At 38.4% G+C, this 20778-nt stretch overlaps 2 protein-coding genes across 2 annotated transcripts in view; one reads left to right on the forward strand and one right to left on the reverse strand.

Annotated features, from left to right (window-relative positions):
- The window catches only part of rfc3 (replication factor C (activator 1) 3), a 197519-nt gene that overhangs the window by 50081 nt on the left and 126660 nt on the right, over positions 1 to 20778 (reverse strand). The gene's annotated exons all lie outside the window — the stretch shown is intronic.
- The window catches only part of rxfp2a (relaxin family peptide receptor 2a), a 34763-nt gene continuing 17928 nt past the window's right edge, over positions 3944 to 20778 (forward strand). The window contains exons 1-5 of the mRNA XM_069146227.1: positions 3944 to 4026; positions 9980 to 10123; positions 15375 to 15458; positions 16593 to 16698; positions 19761 to 19832. Coding sequence (XP_069002328.1) covers positions 3972 to 4026; positions 9980 to 10123; positions 15375 to 15458; positions 16593 to 16698; positions 19761 to 19832 — 461 coding nt within the window. The 5' untranslated portion in view covers positions 3944 to 3971. The remainder of the gene's footprint in view (positions 4027 to 9979; positions 10124 to 15374; positions 15459 to 16592; positions 16699 to 19760; positions 19833 to 20778) is intronic.

Consider the following 20778-nt stretch of genomic DNA (forward strand, 5'->3'; position numbering starts at 1 on the left):
TGTAATAGATCAAGAGATGAGCTGTTTATTGGCTATGACTTCACTTTTCCCCCCAAAAAATATTGGATACTACTCCCTGTAATAAATCAAGAGGGTGGGTGTCAGCATTGTTTTGTCTCCGAGTTCTTCACTGTGAACCAGTGGCTGAATTCCCGCTTGGCTTGTTTGAATGTTTTGATGCTTTACAGTATCCTCTTAAAGGAATGAGAACTTGAGGTTTAAAAATTTAGTTTAACTTATTTGGAAATACACTTATTGTTTTCCAGAGAGGTAGATGTGAAGACTGGTACTGCTATTGTAATCCCAACTAACATGCAATTTATTTTATTTGTACAAAGATAAAAGTGTAAAAATTACAAGTTGTGGTTATGTGATGGACCATTTCTTAGCCAGATGCAGGGATTTCCTTTATCTTTGCAGGCTGCGTAACCATTTCCTGGTTTATTATATTTAATATGCATAGGCCTAAATGAGACAGCATTCAATCTTGTTTTTTTACTCTTCAAGAATTTCAAATAATTTCCCAAAATGTCAAACTAAAATTGAAAAATAGATAACATGAAGATTAGATAGATAGATAGATAGATAGATAGATAGATAGATAGATAGATAGATAGATAGATAGATAGATAGATAGATAGATAGATAGATAGATAGATAGATAGATAGATAGATAGATAGATAGATAGATAGATAGATAGATAGATAGATCGATAGATCGATAGTTACTTTATTAATCCCACAAGGGGACATTGTTTCGCTACAGCAGCATTATAGGTACAGGAAAGCAATAAAACAACAGTAAAAAATATTAAATATAAAAATGCACAGTATATACAATAAAATAGAATAAAATAAAATAATTAAATTAAATTAAAACTAACTAAACAATAGTGCAAAGATTTAAACAAACAAGAAAACAGACAACCAACGGTGTTATTGTTGTGTGATGGATTTTGCCAGCGGTGAGTTATTGTACAGTCTTATTGCAGTGGGCAGGAATGATCTCCTGTATCTGTCCTTGTGACAGCGGAGCTGGAGGAGTCTATTGGAGAACGTGCTCCGCTGTCCCTGCAGCAAGTGGTGGAGAGGGTGGTCAGGATTATCCAATATGGATAATAGTTTCCTCAGCGTCCTCCTCTCCACCACCTTTTTCAGGCTGTCCAGTTCACAGCCAATGATGGAGCCGGCCTTCTTAACCAGTTTGTTAAGTCTGTTGGTGTCACCGGCTCCAATGCTGCTCCCCCAGCAGACCACAGTGAAGTACAATGCACTGGCCACAACAGACTGGTAGAACATCTCCAACATCTCGCTGCACACATTGAAGGATTGAAGTTTCCTCAAGAAAAAGAGTTGACTCATCCCCTTCTTGTGGACAGCGTTGATGTTGGTCTTCCAGTTCAGTCTGTTGTCATGGAGACACCCAGGTACTTGTACTCCTCCACCATGTCCACCTCCTCTCCCAGAACTCTCAGCGGTTGTGGAGCCGTCGTCTTCCTCCTGAAGTCGACCACCATCTCTCTGGTCTTGGCCACGTTCAGGAGCAGGTGATTTCTTCCCGCCCACTCCACAAAGTCCTCCACTACTGCCCTGTACTCATCCTCCCGTCCATCCCTTATACACCCGACCACTGCAGAGTCATCAGAGAACTTCTGCAGATGGCAGGACTCTGAGTTGTACTGGAAGTCAGTTGTGTATAAGGTGAACAGGAAGGGAGACAGAACAGTTCCCTGTGGAGTTCCAGTACCACTGACCACCGTATCAGACAGCACACCGCCCAGACGGACAAACTGTGGTCTGCCTGTCAGGTAGTCAGTGATCCAGGAGACGGTGGACGTGTCCACCCCCACCACCCGCAGCTTCTCACTCAGCAGCAGTGGTTGGATGGTGTTAAATGCACTGGAGAAATCAAAGAAAGTGATTCTCACAAAGTCACCGGTTCCGTCCAGGTGAGACTGAGCTCGTTGCAGTAGGTAGATGCCTGCTTCAGGCTCAGGTTGAAGAGGTGTTGCAGGACCTCAGCCAGCTGGACGGCGCAGGTCTTCAGGACCCCGGGGCTGAAGCCGTCAGGTCTGGCAGCCTTGCGCTGGTGGAGTCTCTCCAGCTGTCTCCTGACCTGGCTAGTTGTCACAGAGAGGGGGGCGAGGGGGGTCATGGCGTCAATGGTGGAAGAGCCCTTTGAAGTTGATTAGAGTAAACTCCAGTTAATACAGGATTAAGCCCTGTCAATTTCTGCTTTATCACTTCTGGCCCTTTATTTGAAAAATAGAATGTAAGACATTGATGTACATTACATTAAGTAATGTAAGAATGTCACTAAGTACCCCCCTTAAAGCCTTTACACACCGGGGTGTTTTATTTCATGCAAGTAATTCACACGTGAATATAGCCTATACTTTTTTTGTTGTTGAACTGTTGCTTTTGTTTTACCTTCTATCACATAGAATGCAAATATTGTGCAGTAAAAAGGCAACCTTTTACTTTTTCGGAAGCAGGTACATTTTCTTGACCTTTCGCACTTTGTAAAAAGGTATTAACCAATAACATTATATATTTCACAAGCTGCAGTTGAAGTTGACATGCAGAGGCATTTGCAGACCACCCCCCACAACTCTCATGGAGCGGACGAAATGTATAACTGACAAAGACCTGCTTTAACGTTACTGGATGTCTGTGTCATTTCAGAAGGAAAAGGACAAACATGTTTACGACAGCAAGTTTTCTATCTTTCCATTCATCTTTTCGAAGAATGAGCTGGCAAAAATCTATTTGAACTTCTTTGGCATATTCGCATCACTGCCGATATGGATAGTTTCATTACGATATATTTGCCGGAAAGCATTTCACGTTTTTCTGTAATTTATTCATCACGCCTCCGATGTGTAAATACCTTTATTCACATGAGGGCGTGTATGTCAGCTGCTATCAGTAAATTATTAACATTTTGAATTTCTATAATGAATAAATGAATTTGTTGATGTTAACAACAAAACCTCATTTAATCAATGGGACAACTGTTTCAATTATTAGAGTAACAAGGTTAAAAACTTGCATTATATAGCTGCACCTTTTATGAAAAATTCGTTTTTTTGTTTACTTGAAACATAAACAGGATGTCACAGCATTCAACCACTGATAACCTCAGCTGTCTTTTCAGGCAGTATATAAACTGGATATTTCACAAGATGATGGCAGCATAGATTCAGCAGGTTCTCCTCGTGCACTTTTGGAGCCAGGCTAACATTATTGTTAGGTTAATCTAAAATTACTCAGACTAGCCACCAGAAGAGCAACACCACCAAGCCAGAACCGGAACAGGTGAGCATCACGTAGTGCAAGCTGGGTAATGCAGTTCAATCAGGGCCAGCATGAATCGACCTCATAACCTGATACGGACAAGACAGAAAAGGCTACCTGCAGCTTTATTGCACAAGATAAAGTCAGGAGACACTAAAGAGAAAAATAGAAGTGCCAGTGCTGGACAGTACCGGTGAGTACCAGCCTAATGCAGCCTGTGTATAATTGACAGCGATATCAATCTTAACGTTGTATTAATAGTCATATTTCTGTCAATATGTTGCCTACTGTCTAAATACTTGGACAAACTGATGTTTTGGCACCAATTCTCTTAAAACTCTCATGCCCCAAAAAAATTAGAGAGGTGGAGAGGAGAGAGAGAGAGAGAGAGAGAGAGAGAGAGTAGAGTCTGCTGGAAGTGCAGTGTGTTTGGGAATGTCATGTCTCCGTTTTTACGCACCGGCTCGGTCCTGCTTTGCACGGCTCAATCATCCAAAGCCGTAGTTTGGGCGTTTCTAAATATGTCGAGTATGCTTTAATGCTTCGGACGGACTGGGACTTCTGCTGACTTATCTGTCAACCGGCAGGTTTTTCACTGGGAAAACCTTTCGTCATCTGGACTGACTCACCACAGCCAGAACGACGTGAGCGCAGGAAAACTTCTGAGCCCCAGGATGGACTTACCGGTCATCATTCTGCTCATCCATCTGACCCACACTCAAATTAAAGGTATAGAAAAACGAAGGAGGAGAAGGTTAAGAAATTAAAGACTAATTTTTTGATTGTTATCAAATACGTAATATGTTTCGGGCTTACGTCCTGTATTATGTGTATATTTTGATATTGTATTAAGCAGTTCTTGGCTATAGAGCTATATTGCTGTTCCTATTATTTATAGGTCCTTTTTTTTATTTCTTATTTTTGTTTATCTCATTCTAATGTTATAATGCTGGACACATTCATTCATGTGAGGGTGCTTTTGTAACTGAACATTGATATGCAGAGTGGAAGAGACAATTAAACAGAACAATAGGTTCAATAACAAGTAAGCGGCAATAAGTAAACTGAGGACTTATTGTGTTTCCAGAACCTCCACTTGTCCTGCAAACAGTAAATACAGTGAGTCCTGTTGGGATTTGAGTAGATAAAAATCTTATTTCTTTGGGACATTGTGCAGATGGAGGTATAGAGAGGCATGAAATAGGCTGTGAGATTGTACATATTGGTGTGAGCACTGTCCTCCTTCAAACAGAAGAAATACAAATCCTAGAAAGCAGGAAGCTTTTCAAGGACTGGGTTAGGTTTAAATTAACAAGTGGTGATACTCTTCATAATAAAAACTGAAGGAATTAGTTACTAAATTGTTCCAGCCAATAGTTAATATTTAATAAATATAAATATATAGTAGTTACCTGGAATATCGAAACATCCTTGACTTTGTTGTTTAGATGTGGGATTTTCCAGACAGTGAGAATTTTAGCTGGTCAACAACAACAACAAAATCCAATATCAAATCTATATCATATTCATTTACATCACACATGACCACTCAGATTTACCCCACCACCACCGATTCTGTGACTCGTCCTCAGATCTCCTGCGTCAAAAATGCAGGGGTTGTGGGAGATGTTGTACATACATTTCCTATACAAATAAAAACAAAAAGTATTGACACTGACAGGACAGACATATTTTGTTCCATTTTGTGGATCAATTACTGTTGTTCAACATAGATGAAATTCACAGTGTATAAATTATAGATTAAAAACTTTCAGGAACAAGGATTTTTGTAAAATAAGTAGTTTGTTGACATTGTTTAGCTGCTTCGAAAACGAAAACAGTTAATTTAACATGAAGGTAAAAATTGGAATTTTCTTAATTTGATAAATTCCGAACTTACTTGATTTGTTTGTGATTACTGTGAAAACTTTAGCGTTTGATCACTTTTAATACAACTGGATGCAATTGCCTTTCCAGGAAGAGAAATAAAAAGGAAGAGAAAGAACATGATGGCAAATGACATGCAGGAGTCTGTAAACAGCAAACAATAGAGATCATATGATATCCACACTGCAGAAACCACCTTAAAACAGCTGCCGATATTTCACTTAGGAAAATTTCATTATCGACCCCATATTTTTTCTTAATTTCAATTTAGTGTTAAGGAAGTGGTTGACTTTATTTATCAATCAGTAATAATCACAGAGCTGTTAAATTAGCAGACGCTTTGATATTTTGTGCAACTTGAGGAATGAGGTGAGGAATGAAAATGCATGAAGAGATCGAAACGCAGTCAGCTCAGTCTTCTCCATTTTCTATTGTAGCTAATCTGTTCAGAAAGGTAATCCCTGTCTGATATCATCAGATTACAAAAAAAAATAAATTGATAATGATTTATTTGTTTTCAGGGTGTTTTAAAGGGAAAACTGGCGCACATACTGACGTTTTCCAGATGTGAAATCGTCAATCAGGTCTCAGCTGGAATTTCTTTGAATTACTGCAAGACTTTAAAGGGATTATTTTGGAACACTTGTTGTGTTATTATTAGAAAATGACACATGGTGATATTGAATTAAAGATCAGTGGTTCATCAGCTTATATCTAATTCTTGCAAATTGTTTCTTTCAGCGGAGAACAATTTCAAAAGAAAGTGTTTGACAAAGTTTTACTTGTAATTCGAAAATGATGAAGATAATCATCATTATTTTGGAGCATTATTGTAAAACCGGGATTTTCTGATGTTGATAAATATTCAGGTAATGTTTTTCCCATTGGTCTCTCAAAAGATAGAGTTGTGATGAGCATCCAGATGTGATGCAGCCACCCTCCACAGAGGCTGGTATGATGTCAACTTGCATCATTTCTATGGCGCAGTCTTCATGTGTGAAGGTTTCTCTGCCACAGAGAGGTGTTGTATCAAATTGAAGCTGCTCTTTATAGCTATATGAAGAGTCTTGATAGGCTGGTGGAGTGATTTTCTTCTATTACACTCCCGGTGGGGGTGGAAGATTTGCCATACAATTTGAGAAAATCTCATATTTCCGATGGTCCAGTGAAACAGTTTATATTAGTTTAAGATAAGAGAATAGTCTATGAGTGATCTGATGGAAGTGGCTTTTAAATCAGTCACAACCCACTATTCTACTTTTATCAGTGCAGATGGAGAGTTGTTCTGTCATTGTCAGACCAATTTTATAAATCTAAACCGGCACCATCTGTAGGACAGGACAGTAACAGCAGCACTTTAGACCTGCTGATGATGCATACAATCACACAAAGAAAATAAGCAACTTATGTTTTAGCAATTTGAGCAGGTGTCACAGCTACATTTTTACTTTTAATATTTTTCCTTGGTGTGTCACTCCGATGTTAACTAAAATGAGATTATTTGTGAAGTCAAACATTGACCTGAAATGGATATTAAAGGTGCCTTAGTGGAGTTTTCTTTCAGGGTTTTGTTTGTGATACAGACTATGTATAGTGAAGTGTTCAGCTCAAACTAATTTTGAGTGCATTTCTTTCCCCATATTTCAAAATCTGTTTTAGTTTTTTTTAACCATGCATTGTTTGCATCCTTGTTTTCTATCTAAATCCTCCCCCAGTTGCTATGCAGTAGATTATCTTAAAACTGTGTCCATCTGTATTCTCATGGGAATATAGGATTGTAAAAATCATTGCTTCATCGAGCTACAAGTGCTCAGAATACGTCTTTGTCCCAGAGAAAAAGTTTTTACATCATGTAAATCTCTCTTCACTCTATTGTGTGGACAGATCAGTGCATTTTTTATTTAAGAGAAAGAGTGATGTTCACTCTTCCCTTTAGCGTGCGGGCTCTCTTTTGAGCGTGTTCATTCACTGTATTGTGTTTAGATGACTGACCTTTTTCTGTGCATTTCTTGATGTCTTCAGCATGCCGTCTCTTAAAAACACCACTCATAATAATTTATACATTTTCACACATTTGTTGACGTGCTGTTCCTTTTCGCAAGTTGATTTAAAATCGAATGTCAAAATTTGAAACAGACTCTGTGGGTGAAGTGCTGACTTTTAGCTTTGAGGGTTTGTATATCAGTGTTATGCGCACAGTGTGGGAATTTCAGGTCCATCATTCAAACGGAAAGCCAGCAATTTTCCCTCATCAGGGTTTAATTTCAAATCCGATGTCTGAATACCAAATTAGTTCATAAGCAATCAACACTTCTCCACACCCAACAATAGTAAATGAAAAAGTGGCACTCTTTGTTTTAAGGTCTTTTATTATTTATAGCTGAAGTCCTGTGCCCACATCTCAGGTCAGATTTCAGTAGATCTAAATTTCAGGATGTGTTCTGGTTTGTGCATGGATTAAAAGTGTATTATATAGAATTGACTGATCACTGTGGTGTGACAGTCTTAAGAGGTACACAAAAAGCACGTAGCAACATATCATGGAGCAGCTTTAACCAACCAAGAGTAGCATAATAAAATATCTAAAAGACTTATGTTTGAAGGCAACACATTACAGTAGGTCAAAGATGAAATCATTATTTACACATTGCTAACTTTTTATCATTGTACTGTATATAATGATATGTATGATTATGAAAACAATATTATCGTGACAAACAATTGCTCATGATGAACCCGCAAAAAGGATGAACACCCAACTCCTCTTCTCTTTATGGTGCTTCAAAGTCACTTTCAGCTCAAACTTGACTGTTAGGCTTTACTCTCACTGCTTTCATTAGTAACAAGGAACCAAATGAACAGACCAGCAGGCAGCTGTTTTTAGCAAAAAAAGCTCCCCAAATCCACTTTCCACTCCCTGCTCAGAGCCAAGCGGCAGACAGACACATTTAGTGACCAACTTGAGAACATATTGCAGTATTTAATTACTAATAGAGACAATTAAAAGAGAGTAAATATTAGGCATACTAAGACAGCCAAAAATATCATGTAGTGCAGGTTTGAATATTCTTGTAAGGCAGTGGGTTTTGGCATTAACAATTATGGCTGCCTTTAATCCATCAATGTTTTTTGGTTCACAACAATGACAGCACTGCCACGCTGGGACACGCTGTCCCTGTAAACTTTGAAAACATATTTTGTAGTTTAATGTTTGCCAGCAACAGATAGAAGACAATTAGCAGCAGTAAAATAATCAGGCGTGGTCCCACCTCAATAAAGTTGGTTGTGTAAGCATGTAGCGCCTCAGTTTCTTTGCTAATTCGATTAAACTCTTTTACAAAGTCTGACAAAAATTGGTAGTGTCAGGCTGTAAGAAGTTGAGTAATGTACCTACAGTTCATGTGTGAGCGGGACCTTGATGTTAGCTGGCAAAGCAATAATGAGGGAATTGTTTCTGCAGCTTGTCTAGTCTCATGAAACAGATGGCTTTCTGTTTGAACAGGCATGACAGGCTGCAGTACATAAACAGCAAAAATACTCTCTCCACAGGCTCTATATGCCAACCAAAGAGCATTGTGGCTGACTCTTGTGAACTCTCCATTTAACCACACTAATTTAATAGTTTTTAGCACATCAGATGCAAGCTTCTTTCCCATCCCAAGTCAGTAGATTAACAGATTTTTATTTTTTTTATCAGTGACTGCCTTTTCATGGTTTCACTGTTTTCACAGATCTTGGTTTTTGTTTCAGTGTATCAGATTATATAAATGCAACTATGAGGTGCCACAGGGCTCCATGCAAGGTCCATTCTTATAGGCTATTTTTAAAGAGGATATTTTCACTTGTGCATCCATCCATCCATTATCTATACCCACTTTATCTTGTGCATGGTCACAGCAGGGCTGGAGCCTGGCTGACTTTGTGGAGGTGGTGTACACTTTGGACAGGACGGCAGTTTTTTTGATTAGTCATTGTTGGTAAAGTACTTGTGAAACTATTTATGACCCTGCAGCACTATTTATGCTCCAGTGAGCAGGAGACAAGAACCAAAAACTGAAGGAGCTTCAAACGTGATGAATTTCATCACTTAGACCTGTGTTTGTCCTTACAACATCAGGCTGTGAAGCAAGAAGTGGAGATGTGTTGTTACTAAGTTGGGCTGTAAGCTGGCTTGTAACGTTGGCATTTCGAACATGTAGCAGTTGCTGAAAGATGTACAGGAATGCATCAACAGCATTGTACACTTTTCTTTTAATGTTTTGTAGGTAAACAATTTCAACTCATTCGTATTTTACATGCCTAAGTGTGAATGAAATGTCATATTCAATGAAAGCAGACCTTTATTCTCATGAAGTCGTGAAACCTGATTAAGCACAAGTTACGTCGTTAATTGCTAGCAAAATGTTTCAGTAGCTAAGCTAAATTTGGATAATGCTGTGCTTGCAGTGAAATGATAAATAACAGTGATAGTGCTTTATTGCATTTTTCTATTGTGCTGTGTTACAGCTAAATGATAAAAATGAAACTTGGAACAGACATTTATAGTCAAATTATAGGGCATTATTGAGATGTAAAGATGTGTAGAAATGTTATAAAAAAACAACCAACTTGTCTTTTCTTTGCAGAACAAAGTAAAATATAAGTAAAACATTATTTTGTTTTGAACATTTTAACATTATTCACACTATGCCCTTGGCACATAGGCTAATTTAATTTAATTAAGGCATGACTTCAAATTTCAGTTGTATCCTGATTGATTTACACTTTCCTCCATTTTCCTCTCTATCTCCCTCAGCGCTGGTGGTCAGCAGGGTGGAAGTAGAGGGTAGATGCCCCCTCGGCCACTTCCCATGTGGGAACATGAGTGAGTGCCTCCCTCAGGCTTTGCACTGTAATGGACACAAAGACTGTCCCAATGGAGCTGATGAGCAGCGCTGTGGTAAGTGTGGGTCTATAAACCAGACTGTATATAAAAATGGACGTAGCTTCCGGGTATGAAAACGGACATAACTGAGATAATAGGGCTCAAAAAGTGTTTTGTTTGATAACGTGTCTGCTGTGATTGTCATGCCTGCGGTGCAGTCAGGTTTCCAGTATAGGTGGGCACGTGAAGTATTTTGGGGTTCTCAGTCAGATCCACCCCTCGCACCTCCAAAAAAAAAAATCAAGATGGTGATGGCCAAAATGCTGAACTCGAGACTTCAAAACAACAGTTCACAAACCAATGGGTAATGTCACAGTTGGGTGCCACTTGCTATAAACTATAACAGTGATGGTAAACAAACAAGAACGCCTCAAAGAATGTTTCAGGTGATAAAGAAATACTTATAGCTGATTTATGTTTTTCCATTTGTTTTGTCAACCATCCGAAAATACGTCAGGACTGTTCTCCCCTCTAAAATGTAATGCAAGTCCTCACATGCTATAAAAAAAAAAAAAAAAAAAAAAAATGACCCACGACCCCACCCCCATTGCAACACAAATCTATTTTTATTGCACAACTTTTATTGTGGAATGTCATTTGACAAATTGTCTCTTCACTCTTTACATGATTGTCCTCATTCACCATCTCAAACTGGTGACAAACTATTGATTAGCTCCATAAACAAAATATCAACTTTGATTTGCTGGATTACATCCGTTTTTGAATACAGCTGTGAAGATCGTAACTATGTCAAAGCTACAAACGCAAGGTCTTTTATATCTTTTATAATAATCTCCAAACAAAAAACCCTGTGCTTTGAGAGAAGTTATCATTCCATAAACGTTCTGCACATGGCTTACAGCTGGCTTCATGTGGCTTTAACATGCTGGAGCGGATTGAGAGTTGCTATATCTCCCTCCAATCACAGCGAAATAGGCTGCTCTTCAGTGGATTAGTTAGCCTTCACTGACAACATCAAAGCAAGCTTTAGTGATTAACCTAAAGAAACCTCCAGGGAGATCTAATACACTTGTACCATTCTGACAGTTTATGATAAAGGTGTGCAACTACAGTCATTCTGGTCCAAGTGTGGACGACACTGAATGTCATAATGCAGTGGTGAAGGGGCATATTTATACTTTCGGCTGCTGAGTTATGTTGCAGACGCCCAGTCGGTGTGGTCAAGTTGTCAACTGTGTCCAGCATTTCCAGCACTAACCCACCTCATTTGTCAATGTGGGAGGAAAAAGAGAAATTCTGCTACTTATGCTCAAAAACTTCCTATCCTTGTCTTTGGTTTCCTTTTACCATCCAACACTATGCTTTCATTTATACATGCCAGAACTATTGACTTATTAACTGTCACAACTTGTTTTGACTTTTGTAGTTGTTGTAGTTTAATATAAATGAACGGTTGCTTTGCTGTAACTCCTTGTGCTGACTCCCCTTATTAGTCACGGCTTATGAGCTATTTAAGACAGCTGGCTTCTATTTCAGAAATGAGGATGTTAGATTGATGACTGACTGCTTCATTAATGCTATCACCACACGCAGTCTTCATGTCATGGTTAAAAAAGGAGGAAAGGTGGTTTTCACTTGATCAGAAAGGCCAACAGTAACTTATCTTACTATATTACATCATCTCTTTTTATTCTGACAGTGAAAGGCTGTTTGTTTCAAAACATTTTATTAAATAATTTGAGCCAGAGCCTCATAAGTCATTTTGATATGACCCCGTGTGGACAGTGAAACACATGCACGAACAAATGTTTGGGAGGAAACACAGTTCTTTTAACCGCCTGTGGACCTCACGACCCACAGGAACCTTACTCTCCTATAACATTTTAGGATACTTGGCCATCTGGATTATGAATCATTGGAAAAAAACTCATCGCAATTTGTGCTTATTACAACCGCAAACTAAATCACTTGAAGAAGAGGAATTTAGGTATGAGGAGAGAAGACCTCACAGCCTGGGCAGCATCAGGAAAAGATGGAGTGCACAAGAGCCATGTCAAAAATTGATGCCAAGTTTCAGAGAACTGCTCTATCTATTGGCTATACTCTACTGTGTCACCAGGACAGAGTTAGATTTAAAAACTTGTAAAACTGTAAATTTGAGAGTAAATGTATCCTTGTAACAATGAGACACAAATGTTACGGAATCGGTTTTAAAGATTCTCAGCGGCATATCTCCCAAGTTAGATGAAAATGAAGCACAACAATGTTTTATCCATTTTAGTCATGGTAGTACCTGGCTGCTTCTTCACTAAATGTGCCATGGTCGTTCAACCTCCGCTGGTTGCATTTTATTTGCAGATACATCAAGGTCACGATACACGACCCACCAGGATGAAAAGGGTTAACAGTTATTATGCAATGTGTATGATTATCCATCACTTTGATTTAAAATGCCAATGTAAAGTGTTTGTAACTAAGTAAAAGTTCACTAAAATACCGTAAAAAATAAACAAATAAAGTATGACTCATACGTAGTAAACACGTAGGTCTCATTTTAAGTTACACATCAAAATAATAAATTGCTGAACATTAAAAGAAAAACCAAACATTTTATTTTCTGCAGGGGTAAATATTTTATCATTTGTATTTTATCAGCCAGATCAGGAAGGGGCACAAATTAGTCGCAGTGTGGCTACAGTTGTGCCCTGATGCGAGTAATCAACCTATTCTGTGCTGTATTCCTCTCCTCTTCCCCATCCTCCTCATCAGGCGGCCTGCCCTCACTGCACTGCTGTGAAACTACACAGGGATTTCCAAAAAATAGGCTTACCAAAAAGCTCCAGCACATAATCTTTTTTGGATACAATTCGTGTGACCGCTTGTTTTGGATAAAAAAAAAAAAAACCTTGCTCCACATGTTACCTTCCCGTCATTTGCAGAAAAACAGGGTTGCTCACGGCTACACCTGCACCTTGAGTCGCACTTCCTTTAATTAGGAGAACTCTAAGACTTCAATCGAAGGTGTGGATTTAAGTGTGTGCTCAGCCAACATTCAGGCTCATGTATATGTTTAGGTTCGTCCCTCAAGGTGCTGTCAGGCACTGGAGCATGATATGTAAGCTCAACAGGTGCAAAGGAAGAGTGACCACGTGTTGCACAGAAAGAGTTTCAGCTGTGTTTTTCAGTTGATTTTCCATCTTACACACATTTTGCAGAACACCATCTGCACATGTTGTGAAATTGGTAGACTGAATGTGAAAAACAAATTGGCACCACAAGCTGACTAAATGGAATCTTTATTATACCAACATGTTCTGGTGCTGTGCTTCTGTCAAGGTATTGATTAGCTGTCACAAAGTGTAACGAGTGGAAGTGAATGAACAAGAACACTGCCAGGACTACTGAGTGGGCCGTGTCATTCAGAGTCACAGTTAGTGGGGCCAGCCAATTTAGTGTAGATTAAGAAGATATAAAGTTATTAGACTTGATTTAAGCAGCTGCAAGTATCTTGCTCCTTGCTGGGGTTGAAGGAAGGAGTTAAGTACTTTATGTTAAAATGTTTTTTTAAGACACATTTTAGGCATGGCACACCTGTGTAATCATGCTGTTTAATGAGTATCTGGATGTGCCAAACCTGTCAGGTTGATGTATTGTCTATTGCTCACTAAACACAGACTTTAACAAATCCGTGAACAAAATTTGAAAGAAATAAAACTTTTTGTGTGCTTTAAAAAAGTCTTAGATATTTGACGTCAACTCAAGAAAATTAGGAGCAAAAACAAAAAAATTGGCATTTATATTTTTATTGAGTGTATGTTAGGGCAAATGAAGGGTGTTTGCCTGTCATAGCGTTAAGTAGATTTTCAATTTCCAAGCACTCCAGTGCCTAATGATCAGTCAAAATAGGATTTTATATATTTAATGCTTTAATATTATGAACGATCATCTACCTTTTGGCATGTTTCACAATGAGTATTCACACGTTTCTTGTAGATAGATATCAGTAGCTGTGGCTCAAGACAATTTCGCATTCAAATATTTGACTTTTGGAAGTTACAGAATAAATCTGTTCACAAAGCAAAGATACATTATAACAGAAAATCTCACTCCATCACCTCTGCTCATCATCACCATCTGTCTTCACTTTCAGTTGTAGCTTCAGCTGTGAATGGTGGCTGACTGTAAGCTGAGGTTGCTACTCACACACAAGCAGCTGGCGTCCTTTCAGAGAGAACGTGCTGCACAGCATGTTTGTCTTTCATAAAACAACATCAATGGAAGAGCAGAGCTTTACTTCGATATTTATTATAAACCCTTCTTGAAACATGAGTGGGGAGCATCATTCATTGCCTATAATGGGTTGCCAGGGGATGGGTATAAAAGATAAATGATGGAGGGATGCTCAAACGGCTGAGGTGGGAGTCCTTAATTTGACTCATAAGAATACAAGTGAACGCAAGAGCCAACCTAACTGTAGTGCAATGACGGAGACGTAGACCAACTGAAGTAAGTATCAAATATTTGTGTTGGAGAAGAACTTTATTGCAGTAAACATACAAAACGTTTGTTGTCCCACGACGTTTCCCTGCAGCTCCCTGCAGAGTTGTTGGCACATGTCAAAGTCATAAATCCTTAAGTTCAGGTGAATTGTTATCTCTTTCCAAAATGACCGGCAAAAATAAACCACATGCTAGAAATATTAAAGTTCAGCTGAATTGTTGTCTATTTCCAAAATAACTTTAAGGAATCCAGGTCAGAGCATCTGGGTTTTCAGCATATCTTCTAGAGTTTCCTTTACAGCACATTCACTCTAAATAAAAATTTGACACGAGTGTCCCGGTCCAAAACCTTGAGAAAATCCTCCAAGGCATAAAGATGTGGCTCCCAATGTTAAAAACATTTAACAAAATAGAGTGCATCTGTGCTGGTGATTACAATTTATCAAGGTTATCTTCTGTATTTAATATATTTCTCACAGTAAGTTAAAGCGTTTTTGCAACCTGTTCTCATCCCAGGGGGTCAAATGCAGCTTTTTCACAGTCTGCTGGCATCTCAGAAATATGCAACAAGGTGGTTTTGGTTTAAGATCCAAAAACTATGTTGTTAAGTTTAGGAAAAGATCATGGTTTGGGTTTGAAGAAGTACTTTCACATTTTGTAAATCACGTGGTATAATCACATGACGCAAGTTACATTAAGTTAAATATGTTACTTGTAAGAAAATCACATTTACACAAGGAGTCGATTAAAGTCCTGTGTTTGTTCCATCCTCTTCCCTTTCTTCCATTCCTTGTTTGACTTTGTAGGTGACAACATTGGATGGGCAGACTTGTTTGGTCAAAAACTACAGAATTCCAACACTGTGGACCAGTACTTCCAGAAGGAATGTTGTAAGTGTGTGTGTAACTTAATTTGTGTGTACATGTCTCGATGTCTATAGGTTTTTAGCAAGTGTATATGTGGGATCACACCAGCTTGTTATGACATGAATAGAAAATATTCTAACTTCAACCCCTGTCCTCTTTTTGCACTGTGGCACCCCAGGGAGCACAGAGGCAAGATTCAGGGATAAAACAGGAGACTCGGCGACATTATCTACGTAACCAAAAGTGTCCTTTAATAAGCAGGTCAGGGTTGAGGGGGATGAGGCCAAATTTAACTAAAGATTCCTCCCGGTCGGGGTCGTTGCCTTCGGTCTACACCGTGTGAGAGATGATTCCTCCGTCCTGTTAGGGCAGAGTAGGGGAGGGCGATGAGTCCGCTGTATTACCTCCCATCCGACGCCGCCCCCCTCCCAGGTGCAGGGGATCCTTGGAGTCTTCTTCCATTCAGTCCGTCTGGCCAGTCTGTCTCTCTCTCTCCGCTGCTCAGCTCTGTGAACATATACTCACTCACTCCAATTAGCTGATGGTCTGCAGGTCAGCCTCGTGGCTGCAGCACCTGCACTGGATAGTAGATTCCCTCTGTCACCTCCCCCAATCTGAGCTTGGGTCTCCGCCTCCTGTGCTGTGTCCACTCGGCTTTTCCCCCCTTATAATAAGTTATAACATAACTTATTATTAACAAGCAACAGCTAGACCACAGACAGATGTGACAAAGGTGTTAGGAGAAGGTCTTTTTTTTTTCTTCTTTTTTTAAAATTATTTTTATTGTCATGCAGCAAAAGATACAGATATTGTAACTGTCTCTAATAAATGTACTGATTATTGTAATTATGATGTCATGTGGTGAAGACACTGTGGACAAAAGATGGACCAAACATTAATCCGCAGCAACTTTAATTGCGTTTTCATCGATCTGCTTATATACCAAAAGCTGGATACCACACTGCATAGAACTCACAGAATTGCAGTCGGTATTGACGTATTTTATATTTTGCCTTCATGTTATGGTTCATATGAGCACTTGTATTTTGTAGAAAGGCTCCATAGAAAAAGAATTGAAATGATATTGATTGAATGAAAATTTTAAATATGAAATTCATTGAATGAAAACGTAAAGTGTGTGTATGTGTCTGTGTGTAGTCTTGCAGGTGTATCCAGACAGTTGTGACTGCATACAGACAGATGTTGAGTGTGTGGAGGCCAACCTGCAGGATGTTCCCCAGCTCTCTCCAAACGTGACCTGGCTGTAAGTGTCCTCTGACTGTGAACTATAAATGGGCTTTTGTACTTTTCATGTTGTGGGGACGTAATCCTGTTCACATGGGCACATGGTGGGTGCAAAGCCCCATAATTTACATCATTAAATTTAAGTATATATGTGTGTGTGTGTGTGTGTGTGTGTGTGTGTGTGTGTGTGTGTGTGTGTGTGCGTGCGCGTGTGTGCGCGCGCGTGTGTTTGTGTGTGTGTGTGTGTGTGTGTGCGTGCGTACGTGCCCAGCTTCTTGGTGTCTACCAATTTGAGATCTCAAATAGGTCTTCACAGTCCTAATGAGGTTATTTTAGGTCAGGATCTGATTTCCGATTGAAGATTCAGACGGACAATGCTGACCATTGAGGTTTTTATTTCTCTTCTGAAAGTAGTAGTTTGTGACAGAGGGACTGATGGACAACATATTTAATCTTGTAAGACTCTTCTAACAGTCACCAAGATGACAAAAGCAATTGGTAAAGAATGCGTGTGTTTTTACTATGATTAATGAAACAGGATTTTGACAGAGGGAGGATCAGAAAAAAAAAAAAAAGAAATATTGTTGCCTTGACTGTTTCACAGTAATGCCTTAATTTTCTCTGCCTTTTATTTTTAGCTATTTTGCATTCTTTTCATTTGAGCACTCCATGATCGGAGTTTACTTTATTACATTGCTTTTTATCAGCTGTTTTTGCTTTTAAGTGACAGTAATCCCAACTGTTAACATCTGGTGCTTACGCGAATGTTTTGTAACCCACGTCACACTTTGTAATGGAAATCAGAAAATGTGTTGTTGTTAGTGAGTGCCGGTTAATGTCTGCAGCTGCAATACTCAACTGGGTTACTTCCTGTGTGGGGAAAAAAAAAGCTGTTGCTGCATAAATCATAACCTCAAAGTGAAACCAGAGATTAGGGGTCACGAAAGCAGCGCCCAGAATCAGCGGGACAGTCAAGATGAATACAAATATTCTGTCATTTTGTGCTAAAAAAAGAGTTAGACTTGTCTGCGGATTAGCTAGGGAGGGATAGTTTAAGTTATTTTTCTTCCATTTATGACTTTAAAGCAGTGCTCTCCAACCTTTTTTCCTCCGGTAGCGACATTATCAAATAAAAGGGTCCGAGAGCTATTCCAACATTTATTCACATATCTGAGTTCCACCAAACCAGCTGAATAAGCTTCTTTTATGTGAAAATTACAAAGTTATACTCTTCAATGTATCACAGCATCTTAAATTTAAACAGCATGTACTTGTACATGCATGCTTTTTCCTGTATGCATTTCTTTGTGTTTTATATCATGTTAAGTAACACAGTCGCCGTGAATAAGTCTGATTTTCCTCAGAGTGGTTATTGTAATTACCCAATGTAATCATCCTCAAAAGCACTCTTTGCTGTGTTACACTGACATAATGTGATATTAGTACAAATCTAACCCTGTGTGATTTTCTGGTTGGTGTAACATAACTCTGGCATATGAATCAAATGTGTTTTTTCTTCAGTTAAATACACCAAAATGCCATCTCTCTGCTTCTTGCTCCATATTTATTGTGCAGGTATGACTCTGCATAACTTTCAGCAGTGGAGTGAATAAGTGTCTCTTTCTCTTGCTTCTTTCATTTACAACTCAAAATCTCGTTATCCTTTTCTGTTCACTGGTTTGGTCTCCAAGGACTTTGTATGGCCCAGTTTAAGTATTCCAGCGTAACCTTCATTGTTTCGTTTGTTGTGTACTTCATCCATTGTCTGATTTATGTCTTTTATTAATTAGGTAATGGAAACTGATTGTGGAAGGTTTTTTTAAAAACAGGAAAAATTGACACCACTTTTGAATGACCCTGATTGATCTCTGAGTAAAACGAATAATGACGAATTATACAACATAAAAAATGTAATACCTTATTGAGTTTTATTATAATAGATTGTTATTTTTACTTTCCCAACTGAAATACTCTCTCTCATCTTCTCTCCATGTGAAAACTCACACTAGTTTGAAACCTAATTGCTCAATTACAGCACCCATTCTCTGCAAATAGATTTCTCAGTGAAAAAGCTGCATGCTATTGATTGCCTAAGAAGCAGTAAAATACTTGAATTTCCCGCTGAGCTTTTGAATATTAGATATGAGCTGTTTATTGTGGCGTAGTTATTGATGTAAAACAAAACATTAATCGTATCCATTCATGTCACATCCTCCAAATCTTTAATCCTTCATTCAAGTCAACAGCCTCCTACTCTCTCCTATTCTCAGTGGACCTGTTTATCTACCTTTACTCTCACAGCTCAACAACAGACTTGTTGTTTAGAGCCGACCACAACATCATTAACGGTGACTTAAATACTGAGGCATTTTGTAAGTGAGACATCCATTAGTTTATTTTTATTTATTTTTTAAAGAGAACTATTAAGAGGGAACATTAGATTTCTTACATATCGAAATCAATTTAGTATTCTTGTGATTCTGTACAGGCAGCGTCTATTCTCTCACCAACCGAGATGACTTCAGGATTACAGTATTTCAGCTTGAGCTTTAAGAGGACCAATTTAAAAAAGGATCCTGAGCAGTGTGACTCATCACTCACTAGTTGCTAAAAGTGAGGATATCTTAGCCCATGCTGCTTTACACAACCCACTTACACTTGTTTTAGCTTAGAAAGTATTTGATAAACATCTTCATTACTAATTAACAAGTACAAGCCTTTTGCATACCCTAATAACATGGTGGTTTAACAGACACAAAAGACATTTTAACACATTTAATTGGATTTTATTGACAATTGTTGGGCTCATCTGCCAAGACTTTATTTCCTTTTAGGAACTCTTGAGCCGTACATGTGTGTGTTTCAGGGTAAGTGGTCTTTGTGTTGTGTTCCTGTCCTTAAAGTAACCTTTTCAGATACAAGGACAGTGGACCTTTTAAAGTTCTCAAGTGTTTGCAAATTGCACATGTAAGCCTTTTCATCCTTTCTCTCTTTCGCTGTATATCTGCACTCTGGCTGTCTCTTTATGCAAATTGTGTGCTGTATTTTTCTAACGGTGCCATTTCATGGGTTGTGTTACAGGTCGCTGAGGAGCAATGGAATCCGAGTGTTATCTGATTACGTTTTCTCAGAATACACTGCCCTCGAAAGGCTGTGAGTATTTTTTATGCTGCTGTAGGAATCCAAATAATATACACTTTTGTTTGGTTCAGTCATTATTTGTGTTTCTACATTCATTGTTCGTACGCAGAACTATTCAGAAAATGTTGAAATAGAAAAGCACGTCCATACAATTGTAGAAAAAAAAAGATAAATAGAGACAGAGCAATTTAAAATCACATTTATGTGAATATGGCTCTACCAAAGGAGAATTCATGTGATGTTTTTATTCAGTAGATTTGTTTTCCACAGTTGATATGACTCCCTGATTTCCAAGAAAGAACAGAAGACAAAACTCTCTCTATTATCTTGTAAATTTACAGTCTGCACAACCTTCATTAGGTGTATGTTCAAGCACAGCAACAGTTTCCTATAAAGTATAAACATAGAAACTGTGTAAATTATTCAATCCCAGAACCGTAAAGATGAAGTCAAAGTGCGACTTTTTAAGTGTTAAGAGTAAGACTAAAAGTGCTCATATTCATCCTGAATACAAATTATTTATTGTGAAATATAAATCAGTATTTTGTGACAGAGAACAAATTATAATCCTCAGCCTCTCTGGGATTTAATTTATTTGTTTATTCACATCATTTTCTTAATCATTCCAATCACTGACACTCCTCTTGCCAGTGAAATATATTTTTGCTCCTCCTGTTTTATTTATATGTATGATAGTGCCGTAAAAACATGTTTCCGCAACAATAAAGTCAAAGCCAAAAGGAATTTAATGAGTGTCTAAAAATGCACCGATATCACTATAATGTACCTCTGTTATCATTGTTGTTGTTGAAATATGATTAAGCAGATTCCTGTTATTCTGTTACAACGACTAATAGAATTGTATTATTTAAATACAGTCATCACTTGAATTGCAAATGCGTTGTGATAACCACTGTATAAAAGCCACACAATAAAGAGCCACAAAACTGCAACTGCA

This window comes from Embiotoca jacksoni, unplaced genomic scaffold (genome assembly GCF_022577435.1).
Source record: "Embiotoca jacksoni isolate LCO1_2020_lvr unplaced genomic scaffold, fEmbJac1.0.p SCAF_13, whole genome shotgun sequence".
Classification (NCBI taxonomy): Eukaryota; Metazoa; Chordata; class Actinopteri; family Embiotocidae; genus Embiotoca; species Embiotoca jacksoni.